Consider the following 21,998-nt stretch of genomic DNA (forward strand, 5'->3'; position numbering starts at 1 on the left):
TATAGGTTCTATCGAGCGTTCTTTTTCTTTAATAAAAAGTAGATGCTGGATTAACTGATAAAAGCCTGAAAATTAAGAAAAAATGTTTGGTCAGTAAACTGTGGGGTTACAAGTTAATGAAATACAGAGAACTGTGGTAAATGGTGTGGCACCAATGCATGATCGCCTGCACCAACATGTTTGCTGTATATGGCATGTACTGTGGTTAACCCTTGAGGAAACCGTGCATCGATATAATTCTGTTATATTCAATAGCAGCGCCATGGTAGCAAACTCCTTTTAAATACCTTGGCATTTTGGAGAAGTAACAGAGGTATTTCTGAAATGTCAATCATTTTCTTCAAGAAGTTCGAAAATATTTGCTTCATGCCAAATAAGTTTGTTTTCGTCCAAATTGGAGAAAGGCAGCTGACTCAGCAGCAGGTGGCAGTGTTTGGTGGTAAAGCTTTGAACTGTGTGCAATTGGAGGAGCAAATGACTCAATGATGCATCCACTCTTCAACGGCAACTTTAACGCTCTGCAGGGAAACCAAACATTCTAAGAGATGAAAGCAGGAAATATGGTCACTTCAAAAACTGACACATTGTGTGCAGTTCAACACTGTTTGCCAGATCCATGGTTATAGGAGTGAAGCTGGAAACTGCCAACAGCACGACATACCATCTTCTCCCCTCTCCCCTACACTGGAGACGTAACAAGCTGCAATTACACTTGCTTCTTTCTTTTATCATTTAAAGGATTTAAACTGCATAAAATTCTCAAGAACAAGTTTATGCATGAGTTAGTTAAAAACCACAGCCTGAGTCAAAGTCCCTCTGTGAATCTTTTATTGTAATTACAGTTACAAACATTCTGGCTCTGGTACAGAAATGTAGCTCCAACAGCAAGAACATCACAAAAAAAAAGCTAGCAAATAAATAAACATTGCTGCTGCCTTACAGAAATGATAATTTTTCTTCAATGTTTTTTATGTGTAGACACAGAGTTAATGTTTCAGTTACATTCAAATTGAGTGCATTTGTAAATATTTATTTGCCTGCCCTGCCTATGTTCAAGTGTTTGTGTCCTTGATAGCTTAGCTGTCTTGAGCTAGCCTACAATCCCTGACAGACCAGTAAGGGAAAATATCTCACACTTGTGCTCTAGCTGTAAATATACACGCATGTCACTTCACACAATCCATTTCTTACATTCCACTCACCTTTAAAGATTCTTTCTAATGACTTAATCTGATTTTATCCCAACCCAAACACACAAAACCAATAAAGTATATGCCTTTACATACTTGTCTATATAGTATACCTATATGTGTATCATATATATATATATATTTATATAGCATTTTTTTAAATATGGAGTACATTGGTTGTAATCATACACCACACACATACACTAGAAGAAAGTACAGCGTAATCACATGACTCCAGAGAAGCTCATGTTGAGTCCAGAACTGGCTCCCTTCTCCCCTATTCTTCTTCAGTATCAGTTTTCACATCATGAAAAGTCCAGTAGTAGTAGTAAGGCCAAAATAAGCTTCTTTGTAAAGGGCAGTCATTTAGAATAAACACGGGGTTTCGAAGTTGGCGGATACATGAAGCAAAATGTTAGTCTTAAAAATACGAGAGTCTAAGATGTGAACACAGACCCTGTTCACAGCATCTGATGTGTGATGTAGCAGTACATTCCCAGAAACAGGATGGGATCAGAGGGGTTGGTGGAGAGTTCAAATGAAACAGGAGGTGTTACAGATGTGCCCACCATAGGTCAGAAGTAAATTAAATCTCCATTTAGACTGGTTTAGTTTTACAATGGAGGATTTACATCCATCAAAGTAATTCACCATTTGTTGTGTAAACTCTAAAACATCTATCACCACAGCCGAACAGGGTGTCAAATATCAAGTCAACTTCAATGGAAGCTAAAGTATCTGCTGCAGTAGATGTCTAGTCCGAAAGACACAAAACACGTGTGTTGATGTGAACAGTATATGCACTAGTTGTTGTTTTTTTTTTAATGGTTACACAAATAATTTGAGCCTCAAAAAAAATGAAATGAAATCTGATTTGTATCTTATAAATGCAAATACAACAACTTGACTATTGGTTGACAAATATATATATTTTGAAATAATGTCACCTGAGAATTTACAGACAAAATATGCCAAATTCAATCAATCAGATCAATTAAGTTTTACATGAAGCACATCGGCTTGGGGATATTTTTCGATTGCTACTTTGTCTAAGAATTTTAAAGAACATTTTTACCTTATTTACCACTTTACATAAATAAACCCATTATATAATTGGACTGTGGTTGTAATACATAAAGTATGTCCAGACAATTAACCAGTAAATTAACTGGCATATTATGAGATACGTACTAAACTTTTTTTTAAATGTTTTTAACCAATGTCTAAGTGTGACATTTAACACAGACTCAGATTTATACATGACTTCCTGATACATGAAAATATTGCAGGAAACCTTCTCTAGTAAATCAGTTTAAAATGTGCTTCCATGTGTTTTAGCCATAATATACAGTGCTATGCAAAAGTTTCAGGCACTCAAGCTACAGAAAGAAAAATCCTGGTGGAGTCCTGGTGGCATGGCCCCAAAGAGCTTTGATATAAAGTGATGGAATTTATCTGGGATTACATGGGGCACAGACTGCTGAACACACTGCTGCCCTATGAAACCTATTCATTTCAGTGCTGCTCCCACACAGCTACTAGAAACGAGGCCTCTTGAGGTGTTTGAAACAAACCAAAAGCTTTGTGCTTGAAAGGATGAGGTGATGTAGTTCCGCCTATTTTCCTCTGTGCTCCGTGACTCTGCTCGAGCAGCGCATCCTTTCAGACAGGACAGGACATTGCGTTCTGTCAGAAAGTACCATAAATCCACAGAGGAACAGTAGCTAATTGTCTAATCTCCCTGCTAAGTACCTTGAAAACTGGGTTCAGGTCTATCAAGGAGAACTGCTACTGTTTGAAATACAAAGGGTGCTTACACCAAATGCTGATTTTTACAGTTTTCTCTTTTCTGCACTTTGTCTGAAGGTGATAAAAAAAAAAGATTCATGGCAGTATTTTTGAAACCATCCTCACTATACTTTTGCTTTTGCACAGGACTGTACAGGAGGGAAACATTTCCTGCAACATCACGTTTTACCCATATTCCCTCTACAAACAGGACAAACCACATTACTGCACTTCTTTGTTCGAAGTCATGAGTTTGTCTTATCTCAGCACATCTACTACACAAATCTGTTTAAAATATCTTTACCTCAAAATGGTAGAAATTTGAAAATATTAAATATTTTTTAAAAGTCAGTTCCAGTGTCAGGAACACAAATAGGCTACTGCTTTTTCTCTACTAGTCTACTGACATTTTCCATTCCAGAAACTTCTTTCTTATTTTCTAGTACTTGTTTCTCTCTCTGGAGTTGGTCTGACTGCACCTCATTCTCCGGAAGGGAAAGAAACACAGATTTGTGTTGCTGAAAATCTATCACAATTGCCTCAGCCACTGTGCTCTGATTACAGCAACATGCTGCCACAAAACAGTGATGGGCAACTGTTTTGGTGGAATATTTGCACAAAGGAAGACAAGCACTGTCATTAATATGGATAATTCACTGAAAAAACAAGCAGCGCTGCCTTACTGCACAATTCAAATCTTTTGCAAAACTTGACATTTTCAGCATATAGGTTGCTGCTCAGAGGTTGTTGTTGTTGCTTCCTGTAGCAAAGGGAATTTTGAAAATGTAACACGCAGATGACAGAAGGCAAGGAGAAAGATGTTTGAAATGCACATAGGAAATGGTGGGCTTAAATCTACATCTAGTGAGACAGTTATTCTTCCACAGTCTAAAAAAAACACCTTTAAAAACTGGAAACCTTGACAACAGCAAAAGATTTAAAGGATTAACTAATCCAAGTCTTTTCAAGTTGATGTTGTGAAAGATGGAAAAAAGGCGATTACAATGCACCTTAAAAATGGTCAGCACCTCAAATGTGAAAAACAAAATGCCCTACAATTATGTATTTGTGTATAAATACAGAATGTTATCAACTGATTTGAAGACATAAAAAAGAATCATGTTTCAAGTTTGTTGACAAAAACAATACAGAAGTCATTGCACTTGTGATAACCGTTGAACACGTGGACAGTTTGCATAAAAGGGACAGTTGGGGGAAAGTAAACGGTGTGCAGTGGAGCTTCAGTAGACATGACATTCTGAATGTCTTTCGGTATGATGTCATTGTATGGTCTGAGACAGAGTGGACAGAGAAACTACTGTTTTGTCAAACAGCATCTAATGTTGTCATATACAATGTTCCTCCTTCCCACTCTTTCTTTCCATGAAAATGACAGAGCTTCATTCCATTTACAATAACAAAAAAAAATCCAAAAATGAAATATTACTGTAGAATTCAAACAACCTATTCACAAATTTGGTTATTAAATGGTGCTACACATTAGAAGGTGAATGAAAGTGGTCTTTGGTGATCAATAAATGTGTCTGGCAGTTACATTTATTTAAGAAACTTTGTTACTAGAATAATTACACTGTTTTCATTGAACTTCCATGATTTGTAATAGGAGCTGTACCTGAACTTGTCTGCTGATAACCCTTATTTAGATAAAACATAGTGACACATGTTCAAGTCTGTCTCATTCATTTTTGCTTTCTGTTTTCAACTGCTTGTCTTTTGGTTTGCTGATGATGCAAACTAAACACATCCAACACGATAGGTTTGCCTGTTGCCTTAATAAATTCCACTAACTAATTCCATCAAACAACAGAGTCATGTCACAATCTCCACTCGATTTATCACTGTTTTTGCTCACATTTCCCAGTTATTCTATGCTGTTACTACATTTTACACTGACCCCAACTAACCCATTCATAGTTAAGATACTATCTGTGACACTTAACACCAGAGTTTATCATTAAAAAGCCATTAAGTTGCTCAAAGGATAAGTTCCAATGACCTAACACTGATGAAAGAATGGTAAAAAAAAAGCATCTGCAATTTAGTATTTCTATTTATATCATGAAAGGAGAAAAGAATTGTGTTACTAAAGGGAAACAGCAGTAGACTGGTTAAGTATATGTGCTTTAAAAACCAACCTCTGTCTGTTCATGCCACACATGCCTCGAGCAATCACTTGAAAATCTGCAATTGCTTGAGCATTATTTGTATTTGTAACAAGCAGTGTTTAGTATACATCCTTTAGGGAGTCCCACAAAACCACATATTGACATGGATAAGTCTGCTCTCTATTATCTGGGGTTACTTGTCAACCAACAAATGCACACTGTTAAATATTTTGTAAATATGAACTTTTTTTTAGTTTTTATTTATTTATTTATTTTACAGAAGCCAAATTAAAAAGCTCAGTTTCTGGTATTGTTTCATGTGTTGTGTTTAATACTATAGGTAGAGTAGTGTTTTAGTGTTTCTGGCTGTTTATAAAATTTTGGGCAAAAAAACGGACTAAGTTCACATACATTTATCAGTCTGGTGGAAATAAACAGTACTGGCATTAAGCAACATTCAATTCCTGTGTTTTTTTTTTGTGCGAATAACAGAGTCCCAAGTTATCAGCTTTATCTTTGGACACACTGCTTGGACATAGGTCTGTGGTGTAAGAGGTGTATTAGGCTAATTGGGGTTAATACATGATAACTGGAGCTACTGCTGGTGCTATCTACAGAGAATAAATGGAAACGCAACTACTATAACAACCTGTAACAATGGAGTTGGAAGGCTTTACTGTTTAAAAAAAATTGGGAAAAATGAGTGCAAACTTGACCTGCAGCATAGATGCTACAACAATGCAGCAAACGTGTGGAATGTAACGAGTGATAGTGTCTTGACACAATCGCTTATTACCACGATTCTCTGTGGAGATTTCTGTGCACCGACACACAGGGAGTGAGTGTGATGAGAGGAAATGATCAGCAGAAGGGGAAGCTGAAAGTGAAAACAGGCTTGGTCCCAAGAAATGTAGCTACAACATGAGCATGTAATTGCACATAAAAAGTTTTTTTCATGGAAATTATCTGATGGAGGATGTATACCTAGATGCAGGAAGTCTCCTGCCAGTGGAATAGCAGCATGGGGGAAAGTACACTCAGGATTGGTTGCACAGGCTGCAGTTCCAAGCTCATGAAAATTAGGTTACTACTGTGTGACACCCAAATTGTCTTAGTTGCCTAAACTGGCCATTCGCTACACTTCCCAAATGCTCCCAATTCCTTACTTTGCGTTGGAGTTTCAAAACATCAACTGTGAAACACATAAGTTTAGGATTGTGGGGCACTGCTAGGTGTTGAAAATGCATTAGGTGTAAAGACCCTTTCACTAATCATATATTTAACTAAAGTAAGAAAACAAGCCTTTTAGTCAATACAGATGGATAATTTGGGTTTCTATGTTGCCACAAGATGAGTTTGAGCAACAGAACAGGGCTACCAACAACTGACTATGATCCATCAGTTGCACAGGATGAGAACTGGGCTGGGCTGAATGCTTGCCTTAAGGAGTTGGAATTGACTGCAGGAAGTTTAAAGGACGTGAGGTGAGGGCTTTGCTTATTAAATGTAAATAGGCTGCTCCTGGGCGGTCAGCAGGCGGTACATGGCTGCAGGCATAGTCTTCATATGAATCTGAGGCACACAAAATGAAAAAGGCATACGTCATGGAATTATATTATTAAACACTTGTAGCAGAGGTCACTGTATTCAACAGGACACCCTAATGAACAGTAATAATTGCCACTGTTACTGCTGGGTCAGTATTGTTGTTTTGTATAAAATATGATTCCTTTCATTTAAGTGACTAAAGATAATTATTTTTCGACTTTTCTGACTTCTGTTTTTATGTGTTGGGCTGCTTATACTGGGTGCCCTGGCATGCACATTTGGTTGTAAGTTGCTGCTGCTTACAACCAAGCAAGTGCCACCATTCCTTGCTAAAAAAAAAAAAAAAAAAGAATGAAGGAGACATCTGATGCTTTGTTCTGCTCAATGTCTTTCACTGATTATAACTATGATAATCTTTTGGACTTCTAATACAAACAGGATGTTTCCCTATAGCTCCTTAAAGTGTTTGATTTTATTTTACTTTTTTCATCAAACGATCCTAATTCCAGTATTATTTCCAGCGTAACATCTCACCTCTCCCACAGCGTTGGACAGGATATGGACAATTTTTTCATGGGGCGTGGCTACCACACTCTGGCTGTTGATCTCGATGATGCGATGCCCCACTCTGACCCCACCCCGTTCAGCAATGCCACCGCGCATAAGGCTACAGATCTGTTGAAAGAATACATCAGTTCTCTTAAATTGCAAACATTTCACTCAAGTAATTTGACAGAACTGTGGGTATCATTGAACATAAAGCAGAATCCCTGTGCAACCCACTATGCCATTCTGGACACTGAATCCCAGCTGGTAGCGAAGGTCTGGCCGTCTGATGAGCACAGTAGTGACCGGGGGACATCTCACAATGTTCAGCTTGATCCGAGACTGGTTCTTCAGACCCTACACACAGGAAAACGCTTGGTGTAAGTGAAATGTCAAAAGGTGCATGGAACTACAGAAACAAATTGACTGCTTTGGTTTTAATCAGTTATTTGTTACTTGAAATCTAATTGCAGCATTCAACAATTTTTTCTTATTCACAGAGGGAGATACTGGTTCAGAATTTCTGGTTTTACCCTGTACCTTTTCTCTTCTTCCATGGTCATTTTTCTGCTTTCATAGTTTGCCTAAAGTACCAATTCTAGGCCATATTTTTTGTCTTATTTGTTTTAACTTTAATGATAATGGCTTACAGCTCTCAGACTGTACAGAAGAAAGAACTTCTGTGCAGCCAGGACTCCAGCCCTCCACGACCCAACAGAGGAATAAGCAGTGTATAGATAATGGATGGATGGATAAGATCAACAAACATCAATTTTAAAAAGGATATATAATGCAAAAATATTAAAACTCTGAAAAGTATGTTCTGTCAATACTTGGTCGGGTCTCCCTTTGCTAGAATTTCTGCAGCAATGCAGCGTGACATGGAGGTAATCAGCCTGTGACACTGCTGAGGTGTAATGAATGCTCAGGTTGCCTCGACTGCAGCCTTCAGCTCTTCTATATTGTTTTGGTCCCATTCTCCTCTTGACAACACATCACAGATTTTCTATGATGTTCAGATCTGGTGAGTTGGCTGGCCATTCTGTCACTGTAATGCCATGGTCCATGAAGCATTTCTGAGTGGTTTTGGCAATGTGAAGAGATGCCAGGTCCTGCTGGAAAATAAAATCTGCATCTTCAAAGGCTCTTCAGCAGATGGAAGAATGTAGTGCTTCAGAACCTGCTGGTAGATGGCTACGTTGATTTTGGACCTGATTATACATAGTGACCAGCAACAGCAGATGACATGGCACCCAAATCATCACTGACTGTAGAAACCTCACACTGGACTGAAAGCAGCTTTGATCCTGTGGCTCTTCCTCCAAACTCTGGGACACTGATTTTCAGAAGGAATGCAAAATTGATTTTTTCCTGAAAAGAGGACTTTGGATCACTTAGCAACACTCCAGTTCTTTCTCTGTTTAGCCCAGGTAAGATGCTTCTGTGTTGTTGGGTGTTCAGGAGTGACTTCTAGTGACACTTTTAGCCCACTTCCTGGACACGTCTGTTCTGGTGGCTCTGAGTGAACTGCATCCAGCTTCAGTTCACTGCTTGTGAATCTCTTCCACATTCGGGAATCTGTTTTTCTTGATCATCCTCTCAGGTCTGCAGTCATCCCTTTTACTTGTGCACCTTTTCCTACCATACTTTTTCTTTCCAGTTTCATTAATATTCTTTGAAAGAGCACTCTGTGAACAGCCAGCCCTTTCAGATGTACTTTTGAGTCTTACCCTCCTTGTGAAGGGTGTCAGTGATTGTCTTCTGGACAGCTGTCAAGTCAGCAGTCTTCTCCATGATAGTGGTTGCTTGTACTGAACCAGACTGAGAAATTAAAGGCTGTTTGCAGATGTTTTGAGTTATTTGGTGATTGGAGCTCTACTCATTACTGTGTGGGGTCTAGGGATCTTTGAGTTACATCACCGTGGCCCTCTGTGAAATATTTTTCAGGAGGTTTAGCTTTTATCATCAAAGTTAAAACAAATAAAGACTTGAAATATTTCAGTTTATATGTAATGAGTCTACCATTCAAAAGTATGGGGTCATCCAGACAATTTCATGTTTTCCATGAAAACTCACACTTTTATTCATGTGCTAATATAATTGCACAAGGGTTTTCTAATCATCAATGAGCCTTTCAACACCATTAGTTAACACAATGTAGCATTGTGTGTGTTCCTCTGTACCCCTATGGAGATATTCCATTAAAAATCAGCCGTTTCCAGCTAGAATAGTCATATATATATATATATATATATATATATATATATATATATATATATATATATATATATATATATATCCATCCATCCATTATCTATACACCGCTTAATCCTCACTAGGGTCGCAGGGGGGGCTGGAGTCTATCCCAGCTGACTCGGGCGAAGGCAGGGGACACCCTAGACAGGTCGCCAGTCTGTCGCAGGGCTACATATACAGACAAACAATCACTCACACATTCACACCTACGGGCAATTTAGAGTAATCAATTAACCTCAGCATATTTTTGGACTGTGGGAGGAAGCCGGAGTACCCGGAGAAAACCCACGCATGCACAGGGAGAACATGCAAACTCCATGCAGAAAGATCCCGGGAAAGCCGGGACGCGAACCAGGGATCTTCTCGCTGCAAGGCGAAAGTGCTAACCACTACGCCACTGTGCAGCCCTTATGTATGTATATATATATATATATATATATATATATATATATATATATATATATGTGCGTGTGTGTGTGTATGTGTGTGTGTGTGTGTATTTTTCTCACCAGACAAACTGAAAAATAGATATATTCATACACACATATTCCAATTACATCAAATGCACATGTATTATTGTTGCAATGGCTTGTCTTTTAGCCTTAACGCTAACATACATGTCTTTTGTTAAAGCATTAAATCCTGGGTATGTGCAGTGGTTGGCAAGAACTTTGCCTGTGTGCTACGTGTGCACCTATAATAATCAATGTCTATAAACATATTGTCATGCACATATACCTTTATGATGCTCTGGCAGGTGGATAGCGGTAGTCCCACCAGACTGGTTCCATTGATTGACATAATCTGGTCTCCTATGTTCAGTCGGCCAGACCTCTCAGCTGGACCAGCATGCATCATGTTGGCAATGATGACAGTGGGTAAGATGGATCCCCATCCACTCTCCACAATAACCACACCCAGAATCTCCCCTTTAGCTTTCTCTATAAACACCTGCGGTACCAGCAGGTAACCCGCAAGCAAAGAAAAACAACACAAAGCATTTTAAATGAACTTTCACTTTATTTCACACAGTTTTACATGTTTTTATGAAAAAAATTAAGAAATTTCATGTTGCGAACTACTGTACTTGTGGTTTCTCAATTGTGTACCACATTTCATATAAATGTGATGGACAGTAAACCTTTGAAATTAGGCAGTTCTTAGTAGGAATACTGTAGCAGTAGTAAAGTACAAGATCACTATATTAACAGTATACAGCATTTAATTAAAGCAAAATTACTATCAAGGATCAAGTTCAAAAGTATTTAAATACACAGACTACTTACGTCTTTGCAATTCTCAGATTTGGAGAAGTGGATGAGGTCATCATTGTACATGTCTTGAGTGTTCAGCAAGTCACTGTATTCCTTCTGGCTTAGGTCCTCTGGGTTAATGCCATTGGCTCGTAAAAATTCCTGGTAAGCCACACTGAAGGCCTGCCCAATGGATTGGGCAATCAACTGGGCCTAGAAGACAAGACAGACTTAGAATGTCTGAAAGAGATGCAATCTTTTTATTATATTAGCTTGAGTTCAGACTAAACTGTTATTTGCTGTTGGACTCACATCCTCAGACTCAAACACATGGCAAATCATCTTGTACTGGCGCTTGCTGTCTTGACCTGGGTCTGAAGCTTCCACGTTCTCTTGAGAGTCAGGTCGAGGCATCCTACGCCGGGCCATCAGAACCACAATGTTACCTATGTCAGCAATGTAGGAGATGGTCTGCAAAGGGTGGTCCATCATGGTTTCCTTGAGGACAAAGAACCATTGACAGCCCTTATATAAAGCTGAGGACACAAATCTAACTAACCATGCATAGCAAATTTAACTTAACCCAAACATGAACTCAGAAAAAAAAAAACTTTTCAGGTGAATACTTAAAGTATTACTGTCCATAAGTACATCTTAACTGAGCACTAACACAAATATTTTTCACCATTTACTAAGCTCTTAGTAAACTATAAAGTGTAACAATTTCTTTGCCCCTGAGGGGCGTTTATATATATATATATATATATATATATGTTTTTTTTTTTTTTTTTTTTTTTTTTTACAAATTAGAAAGAGACAAACTCTGTATGTGACTTAATACACTACTACTCAACACAATATTTTCTGTATCTTTGATACAGTGTATATCTAAACAACATCACAAGGAAAATTGTATTCATGTAATAAAAATATTGCTAAATATAATACTGTTTTGTGGAAAAAGTAAGTTGTTCAGGAGTTATCACTGCCCCCTTCAGCAGAAATAATTTCCGAGTAGGTGTTTTGCATAATTGTCCACCATTGTATATTATGAACTTGCTGAAACCTTTGAGCCCTCTTTCTGCAAAATTCCTTCAGCTGCAATGTGTTTGAGGGCTTTCTTACATGTGCTGCCCATTTCAGATCACCCCACAATATTTCAATGGGATTCAAATCTGGGCTTTTTCTGGCTTAGGTCGTTCCATAATTCTCCATTTCTTCTTTTTGAGTCTTTCTTTGATGGATCTGCTAGTGTGCTGAAGGCCATTATCCTGTGGAAGATTCACTTCATGTTCAGCTTCAACTTTCAGATAGATGACCTCACATTATCACTGAGGACCTCTCCTTGACAAACAAGGCCAAGAAAGCCCAGCAGCGTCTGTGATTCCTCCGCAAACTGAAAAAAGCAGGAGCCCCAACATCCATCATACCCTCCAATTGCTTCTTTAGCTACCTGCCTTTATGGCAGAAGGTCCTGCAGCCTCCATGGACGCTTCAGCAGATTCAGAGACAGCTTTTTCCATCAGGCTGTCAGGATGCTGAACTCTCCTCTCTCACACTTCTCCAGGCTGGATGTGTTACAGTCCATGGAGGTTGCTCCATGGACTGTAACACATGCACCCCACCCATTCACACCCACCCTCAACCAGCATTGCACAGAGTCTTTCTGGTCTCTCCAAATATGCTGCTAAAGACACAATTTTGCACTCCTGTACTATTTGTAGTACATTTTTAATTTGTATTTGCATTCTTTATATATTTTGATTTTTTTCTTTTTTGTACATTGTGGGACTCTGAGAAATGGCTTTTAAGTTTCTCTGTTTGTACTGCACGTTTGGATCCTGACAAAAAATTAAATTTCACTTTGACTTTGATATGATGCAGAGGTCAGAGTTGAATCAATGACTGAGGCAGAAAATCAATTTCAAACCATGCCCCAGCGTGCCCTTTGACAGAATCACCTGCAGATCCTATGTCGAAATTTGGGGATTCTTGGAGATTTTGTTTATCGCCAACCAGTCTGCTCTTCAACTGAAATTGGCTAGGGCAGCCAATCTTGTACAAACTGGCAGTGTTTTGTGACCAACTTGTAGACTGTTTTCCATAAAGTAGAATTATTTATGTCAATTAATGTGGAGATCTTTAAAAATGCTTCTTTTTAAATGTCTTGCCACACCTATAGGCATTCACAATCTTTTTTCTGATGGCCTTGTAGAGCTCTTGCTTCTTGACATGAGGACACTACACACTTGCAATTACTAACTGAAAACAGCCCCTAGATATCAGAAGTTTAAATAATAATAATAATAATAATAATAATAATAATAATAATAATAATAATAATAATAATAATAATAATAATAATAATAATAATAATAATAATAATAATAATAATAATAATAATGGTAACAGTATTATTAATAATGAATAAACCCTAAATTACGAGTGGAACGTTATGCTGCCACTGGAGTAACAAGAACCTTAATTATACTGCAGAATAGTCTTTTGAGGGTGCTTTTTTAGTGAGGTAACAGAAAAATGTACCACAGTATGTTGTGCTTCAAAATGTGTACCTGGGAGTCAGCGTTGAGCACTTTGATTCTCTGCGTTGAGATGAAGAGATCCACCTCGGTCATGGGCTGAGGCTCACCCTCAGAGGCCTACACATATAAACAACCACATCCACAAAGCATTATTAACCACACACTCAAGCAATGTTCATACAGACATAAATCTTTCAGTGCAACCAGAGCACACAAGATAAAGCAAAAAAGATATAACAGCTGCTAAATTAGGAAATAAATCAACTCAGATACTATTAAAAAAACCATGTCTTACCAAAGAAGACAAATGTTTTAGTTTTTTTTTGGCCCATTAAGTTAAAAAAATAAATCTTTTTGACAGTTTTCTTTCCTCCTTCAATTCAGTGCACTATGAAAATCTAGTAGCTTGAGCTCCAGTGAACACCACCTCTATTTTTGTGCGGTATGGTAATGGAGAAAAGACTTTTCAGATCTCTCTTCTAACACTTTTAGCAACAAAGCAAAAAAATGTAAAAATAAAAAAAAATCCCAAAATGTTGAAATATTCCTTAAATGTATTTTCCCACAAAATAATAAATAATAATAAAGCATTTGAACAGTATGCTTTGATAAATGATCTGCTTTAATGTAAAGCAAATGTATTTGCTGTCAGTGCTATGGACCATCATATATTGGCATTCAACAAGTTTTGCATGTGGTTTGATCTCTTTTTGTCATTATAAATTTTAACAGTGATATGTATAGTCTTAACAAGAACATTGAACGTAGTCTCTGTAAGAGACAGCAAACAAGAGCTTATTGATTATAAGGAACAATTTCAAGCTTTGCTACAATGCTTGGAAAATTTCTGCTTGGTATAACAAACAAAGGCAAACCACAGGAAACAGTGAATTTGTGTAGGTGCTCTAACCCTAAAATCAAAGCAGTTAGACAGTTGCTATATTCTTCAATATAAAAGACAGTGAGTCATTTTTTATTTTACGGTCAATTTTAAATTCATCAGTGGTAAAAAGAATGATTCATCTGTTGCATGCCATATGATACATTTTCTTCCAATAAAGCATGAAAATATAAATTCTTGTGATGGAACTAACAGGTATAAGGCCAGTATTAAAGCCAACTCATGCTTTCTACATCTGTGCAACTTAGACTTCGCACTGACAATGCATGAGACGGGGGGAAAATGGAGCCTTAACACTGGCCTTAGTCCAACACAGGACTTTCACCCAGGACCAAGGTGCTAACTACAGGAGGAACTTCCTCTGCATACAACATCAGCTATCCTGAAAAGATAATTTGTGAAATTTTCTTTCTTTTTTTTAATTTTATTTTTATCGGGGAGATCATACATCGTCCAAAATTCATGTCAAGTTCAAGTCATTCAAATATTACACTTATCCATATATATATATATATATATATATATATATATATATATATATATATATATATATATATATATATATATATATATATATATATATATGTATCATGTATAATATCAGTCAATAGTCTAAGACATGATTTTTATGATATTGACCTTTCAGCTGCTGCTCTCCCTTTCATTTTCAATTACATTTTAAGCAAATATATATATTTTTTTGTTCAAATGAACAAAGAAGCTGTCATTCTCACTCACCTATTCATGAAGATATACTCACGACACAATGTTTTGGTGATCCTGTAAAATCGATATTTTATAGAAGCGTAGTTAAAGTAAGTCTGGTCTCTGTGGACCCATATACCCGACCCATTTTGTCCACCATCTCAGAAGTTTCTCTGACTGCATCTTTATAGAAAATGTCAGTCTTTCCGGAATGTAAATGTCATGTATAATTTTATACAAATCATCTAATGTTGGCGCATCTGGTTGCAACCACTTCTTAGTTAAGGCCTTCTTCCCTCCCACAGGTAATATTCTCATTAGGTATTTGTCTGATGCAGATTGAGTATGTAGTACTGCAGGTCCCAAATAGAGTGTGAAAACATCAAATGGAATAGTTATTTGGAATATAGTTTCCAAACATTTATGAACTTCTCGCCAAAAAGATGTGAGTTTTGGGCAATCCCAGAATACGTGGTAATGATTAGCTGCAGTTGAACCACACAACCTCCAGCAATTTGCACCAATGCCTTGATGTTTCTTTTGTGTAGGGGTAGTAAAGAACCTCATGATATTTTTCCACCCATATTCCCTCCAGCTGTGGGAATGAGTAGTTTTCCATTGTATTTTGCAAACATTCTCCCATTCTTCTTCAGATATTAGCACTCCTCCTTCTCTTTCCCATTTACTTTTAACATGTTGAGTGTTTGGGTTTGAGGAGATATGAAAACTTTTGTATAATCTGGATATTTTTCCATGTCCACTCCTGGATACATAGGCTGTCATAAAAACATTTAGTATGTCACTGCCCAATTTTCCTGATCCCTCAGCCATGATCTCATTCAACCAATGCCGTATCTGTAAATACCTAAAGAGGTCTTTGTTCTCCAATTCATATTCTCTCTTACACATTTCAAAACACAGTAAGCAGTTACCCCTGTTCTCCTCCATGTTTTGAATCTAGAGTCTGTCCTGTTTGGTATAAAATCTGCATCATACGCATAGTATCTTCTCTGCACCATTCAGGTTATGGTTTTTGATTATTTTCCACAATGCTTTTGGAGTTACTTTCATCCAAGGGTTGTCTTTATCATGTAGATTATTAATTTACTATCTGCTATTGTGGCTTGTAGTGGTGGTCCTGTGGGTTCTGCCTCCTCTATTTCCTTCCACCTAGCCCTAAATTGTGGATCACAAAGACACACCAGTGGTCTTAGTTGCGCTGCATAGCAGTATTCCCTTAAAATTGGCAACGCCATACCCCCTTTCTCTTTTGACAACTGCATCGTTTTGTATCTTATTCTTGGTTTCATACTCGTCCAAATGTAACGAGAAATCAACTTATCCCATTCAATGAATTGCTGATCATTAATTCCAATTGGTAGCATCTGGAAAAGATATAATAGGCGAGGCAGAATAACCATTTTAATTGAGTCAATCCTTGAAGTTAGATTAAGGAAGGGTAGGAGGTTTCATCTGGAAATGTCTGATTTTAATTTCAAGTTTAGAAGGACGTAGTTAGCTTAAAATAATTTTGTAACATCCTGGGTGAGGTTAACTCCTAAGTATTTCATTACCTTTGTGTCACATCTCAGACCACACTTACTTAGAAGCTGCTTTGGTGGATCAAAGTTGAGGGTCAAAATCTGGGTTTTTTGAACATTTAACTTGTAGCCTGATAATTGACCAAACTTTCCAAAAGATACATTAGTGCTGGTAGGGACCTTAAGGGTTGGGTCAAAAACATTAATACGTCATCTGCAAATAACGATAATTTGTGCTCCTCTCCTGCTATATTTACACCAGTATTCTCTGTAGTTTGTCTAATAAATTGACTGAGAGCCTCAATAAAAAGGGTGAAGAGAAGGGGTGAACAGGGGCACCCCTGCCTGCATGAACGCGCTAATATAAAAGGTTTTGAGAAGCTGCTATCGATTTTAATTCTTGCTGTAGGGATATTGTATACAGCTTGAAAAGCCTGAATAAGAGTTCTGTGAAAGCTAAACTTATCCAGTACTTTATACAGGAAGGTCCATCTGACTGAATCAAATGTCTTCTCTGCATCTAATCCCATAAGCATCACTAGTGTCTTATTTTGATATATATTCAACTTTATATGTAAAGTGTTTTGGGTCTGTCTCTGGTGGATGAACCACGTCTGGTCCAAATTTTCTTTCTTTTTCTCTACTGACAATATGCTATTTTTGACATTGCACTGACATTGGATTTTCACCATGGACAGTGCATTAATTAGGTTGGTATTGATAGGTTGGTATTAATGTCTACTCAATAGCTATTAATCACTGAATCACTTTAACACAGATATTGCCAAGCATATGTGTGGTGGTAAAGTATAAACTTCACTTAAATCAAATAAAAGATCTCAAAAAACTAATTCTTGATGTCAAGAACAAGAACAACCCTTCCATATTATTAAAAGCAGGCAGCAGCAACATTTTTGTTTCCTTTTTCCTAATATTAATATTATTAGTATTAGGAATAATGATATAAAAAGCTAAGTCAAGTATTTTATAAATGTTGGATCTGCTGTCCCTATAGTCATGATATAGTTTGCAACATGCCCAGGAGAATTATTCACTGTATATTTTCACCGTTAGGTTTGGGAAAATATCTTGTTTTGGGGTTAAGTACACCCTTTCAAAATGGGTTTGAAGTTTCTCCTCCACCTTTTGGGTTGACATGTGTAACAAGCCCACCTCCTCTAATATATGATTGGTTTCCTGAAAAGCAGTGACAGCTGGAAAGCAATGCATTTAAACATACACTCATTCTGAATTTGATGTCTGCAACATATTCAAATAAAATTGGTTGACACTTTGTTACATCACCTTTTTACTGAGCATCACTCAGTAAGCATTTGGGAAATGAGGACGCTAACTGTTGGAGTTTTGAAAGCAGAAGTCTTTCTCATTCTTGCTTGATATACGACTTCAGTTGGTCAACAGTCCATAGTTGTATTTTGCGTTTCATTGTGTGCCACACATTTGTAGAGGGAGATCAGTATTTTTCCATAGTGTTTCCTAGCCCATGTAGTAAAACATTACAGAATGATTTTGGTTTTTAATGCTGTGCCACCTAAGGGATTGAGGGTCATGGGAATTTAATGTTGGTTTTTGGCCTTGCCTCTTACGTACAGAGACTTCTCCATATTCTTGGAATCTTTTGATGATATTATGGACTGGATATGGTGAAACCCCTAAGTTCTTTGCAAATTTGCATTGAGAAATGTTTTTCTGAAAGTGTTGTACTATTTGCCCATGCAGTTGTTCACAAATTGGTGAATGTTTCCCTATCCTTGCTTGAGACTGACTGAGTCTTTCAGGATGCTCCTTTTATTGAAGACACTCAATGAATACTTATGTTTTTTGAGCATTCCTCGATTTTCTCTGCGTTTTATTGCCCCCGTCCCAACTTTTTTGAAAGGTATTGCTGCCATCAAATTCAGAATATTCATATATTCACAAAGATCAATAAATGATTAGCAACTCTTTTTATCTGAGAAAGTTAGTAAGGGTGATCGTTCTACCTTGCTGACATGTTTCAACTAAAGTTGACAAGGTAAACATTAAATATATTGTCTTTATACTGTTTTCAATCGAATATATGTCAGAAAAGGATTAGCAAATGATCACATTATGATTTGCTTATGGTTTACAGAATGTCCCAACCTTTTTGGAATTGGGTTTTGTAATATTATTACTCCACACTGACTATAGCATGGGACTTGCTGCCTAATATGATTAAATGCACCTGATGTATTTCAGCTCACAAGTTAGCATGTCCATTATGCGCCTCACTCACTGGGTAGAGGATATGAATACTACATCTATGCTGAATACTAAGATTTTAGGTGGAGTCTCAAGTTAGTGTGATATTTGTGATGTCTCAAATTACAATCAGATTTTGACTCCAAGACCACTGTACGAGTTAGCTTCATCTAATGTCAAAAAGTGACCTTTTAAATGCTAAATGACCAAAGGTGTACATTTTGAATGCAGCATGAACACCTGGTGCATTCCTTACAGAATGGGACACTCGCTGTGATCGTAATTTGGCACAAGATTACCAGTTTCACTGACCTATATCTCCCATGTCAACAATCATCTGCTCTCATTTCTGGCATTGGGATACCAGTTTCTCTTTCTGAATGAAATCTGAATGACAGCCAATATTCCTAGTTGTTAAGGTTCTACACTGTCCTCTAACCTCTCATCTCCACAATCTTCTGTTCCTATTTTGGGCAGCAGAAAGTCAACTTGCCACATCCACATATTTCAGCAATTTGCATCAGCAACTTGTAGTCACTATTTTTGTCCAGGGCCACAGATTGCCTGTTACTCTTCCCACTTATTCCACCTCTTTTCAACAGCTATCTCACCTCACTGCTTCTGGCTCCATATTTCTAGGTCAACAAGTTACTGGAAGACTAGTCTTGCATAAGCTGATCTATCTCCACAGCGCAGTGTCAATGCTGGAGAAAATTTGGCTGTACTTCATTATCACTCTGCAGTTGGGGACTAAATGCTCTGTCAATCACAATCATTTTGGATAGTGCTAAACCTACCATGTAGCAACGGTGCCCCTGCAAAATAGTGACAGTGGAATTATTTTAGTGGAAGACTTGCACACAGGAGCGTGAGCAAACGTCAACCTGTACAAATCAGTCTCTCCCTCCTTACTGTCCAACCTAGCACACAAGTCATTGTACACCCTTCGTTTGGCCTTTACCACCTCTATTTTCACCTTACACTGTATCTTCCTGTACCTCTGTCTACTTTCTTCAGTCCTCTCATTGTCCCACTTCTTCTTAGCGAACATCTTTCTCTGTATACACGCCTGCTTTTCCTCATTCCACCACTAAGTCTTCTTATCTACTTTCCTTCTAGATGACACACCAAGTTCTCTCCTACTTGTCGCCCTGATCACTTTAGCTGTAGTTGTCCAGTCATCTGGAAGCACCTTTTGACCACTCAGAGCTTTTCTCAACTCTTCCCTGAAAACCATGGAACACTTTCCTTTTTCATCTTCCACCACTGCCTTTGCCCTCTTCTTCTTCCTCACCACCAGAGTCAGCCTAAACAACACTATCCTATGCTGTCTGGCTACACTCACCTACCACTACTTTGCAGTCACTGATGTCCTTCAGATTACACCGTCTATACAAGATGTAGTCTACCTGTGTGCTCCTACCTCTGCTGTAAGTCACCCTATGTTCCTGCCTCTTCTGGGAGACAGTATTCACTACAGTCATTTCCAACATTTTTGCAACTACCACCATCTGTCCTTCTGTGTTCCTATCCTATATACCAAACCTGCCCATTACTTCCTCAACACGTCTGTTGCCTGCACCAGCATGTCTATTGAAGTCTGCACCAATCACCACTCTCATTTCTGGTGATACTTGGCATCACTTCATCAAACTCCCTCTAGAATTTCTCCTTGTCTTCTGGCTCACATCCTACCTGCGGGGTATCACCATTAACAACACTGAACATCATACCTTCAATTTCTAGCTTCAGATTCATCACTCTATCTGACACTCTTTTTACCTCCAAAACATTCCTAACAAACTCCTCATTCAAGATGACTCCCACTGCATTTCTCTTCCTATCCATGTCACGATAAAATAGCTTGAATCCTGCTCCTAAACTTCTAGCCTTGCTACCTTTCCACCTGGTCTCCTGAACACACAGTATATCCACATTCCACCTCTGCATCATGTCAGTCAACTCTCTAGTTTTTCCTGTCATAGTTCCAACATTCAAAGTCCCTACTCTCAGTCCTAGGCTCTTGACTTTTCTCCTCTCTCTCTGTCTATGAACAAGCCTTCCTCCTGTCCATCTTCAGCCAACAGTATCTCAATTTCCACTGCCAACCTGTGGGTCAACAGCACCAATGGCGGTCGTTGATAACCCGGGCCTTGACCGATGGGGCACATGGAGGACATTGGCTTGTGCCTCCTTGAGGCTGCATTAGGTAACAAAAGAGTAATCATTTGCTCTCACTTACACCATCTTCACCCTCACTTCTACACACAGTTATCCTTGACAGCTTAAGTAGAGCAGATGCTACTCTGGCAACAGATCAAATCTGACCTTTGTCTACAACGACCAACCTACAAGTCCCACCTAGATGACTTTCAGGTCTATACAGATGCTGCTCTTTCTGTCGATATTGGGGTTTCTACCCTGGAAGTTGGTTTCTGTTGAATAACCTACTGCATTTACACCACTCAATCAAGCGCTTTGTAACCATCATCAGCCATTAAAAAATTTACCCATCAATCACGCTGCCCTCTTTTGTGGTGAGCACAAATGGTCAAAGGATCAATTCTCATACTTCCCATGTCCAATGTACTCCTCCTACTATCTTTTGTTGTAGTCACATTATCCATCTTTGTCTCCTATTCCCATTGTCGTTGTCAGTTTAAAATACCTAATATACAGGTTCACTTCAGTGGTATCAGTTTTACTGCAGAATTATTCACAGGTTCCACTTGCTCCATTTCAACACACTCTCAGTTGGTATTACTTACTAAGGGCTTTCAGCTTATTCAACACCTCCATCCACCCTTCCTTGTCTCTAAGTATATTCTAATCTGTTCTCCCTGCTTTTGTTCCAAATATAGGGCTCAACCAAATGGTGTGCAAGTTGGAACCATGTTTTGTTTTTTTGTAAGCTTTCTTTGGTTTCCTTCAGTCCTCATTATACTGTACTATCTACTGATTTTAATTCACATTCCTACTCCACTGTGTTGAACCTTCACTGCAATTCAAAAACTACCTGGTTTACTCAGTCTAGTGAAGCAAAACCTACTGAGGATGACCTAAAATCTATTTCATTGTGTGTTGTGTTGTTTTCTATATGTTGATAACATCACAAGAAGACAATTCAATCCTTACAATGCATTTCAAAACAAATACACACCAAAGCCCTTCTTTACATCACAGTGTCCAAACAAGTTGGTTCTGGACCCTTGTTCCTCTTGCACTTCAGACTGTTGTATTATATATTGTCTCTCATGCAACTTATTTTGTGACCCCTCTGTCTGTACTGAAGCAGTTCTGATGGCCTCTAGTTGAAGGTTTCTAGAAGTTTATCAACTTTACATTTGCTCCAACCCT

The 21,998-nt window shown here is 38.0% G+C and overlaps 1 protein-coding gene across 7 annotated transcripts in view; it reads right to left on the bottom strand.

Annotated features, from left to right (window-relative positions):
• Positions 1–811: 811 nt before the first annotated feature.
• apba1a (amyloid beta (A4) precursor protein-binding, family A, member 1a) overlaps positions 812–21,998 on the bottom strand; it is a 62,430-nt gene continuing 41,243 nt past the window's right edge. For all 7 annotated transcript variants that reach the window (XM_023286574.3, XM_023286571.3, XM_035955571.2 and 4 more), the window contains 7 exons: positions 13,281–13,367; positions 11,020–11,205; positions 10,741–10,920; positions 10,193–10,405; positions 7,436–7,555; positions 7,187–7,327; positions 812–6,676 (listed from right to left, as the gene is read on the bottom strand). In XM_023286574.3, the coding sequence (XP_023142342.2) occupies positions 6,605–6,676; positions 7,187–7,327; positions 7,436–7,555; positions 10,193–10,405; positions 10,741–10,920; positions 11,020–11,205; positions 13,281–13,367 (999 nt within the window). In that variant the 3' untranslated portion in view covers positions 812–6,604. The remainder of the gene's footprint in view (positions 6,677–7,186; positions 7,328–7,435; positions 7,556–10,192; positions 10,406–10,740; positions 10,921–11,019; positions 11,206–13,280; positions 13,368–21,998) is intronic.

This window comes from Amphiprion ocellaris, chromosome 6 (genome assembly GCF_022539595.1).
Source record: "Amphiprion ocellaris isolate individual 3 ecotype Okinawa chromosome 6, ASM2253959v1, whole genome shotgun sequence".
NCBI classification, from domain to species: domain Eukaryota; kingdom Metazoa; phylum Chordata; class Actinopteri; family Pomacentridae; genus Amphiprion; species Amphiprion ocellaris.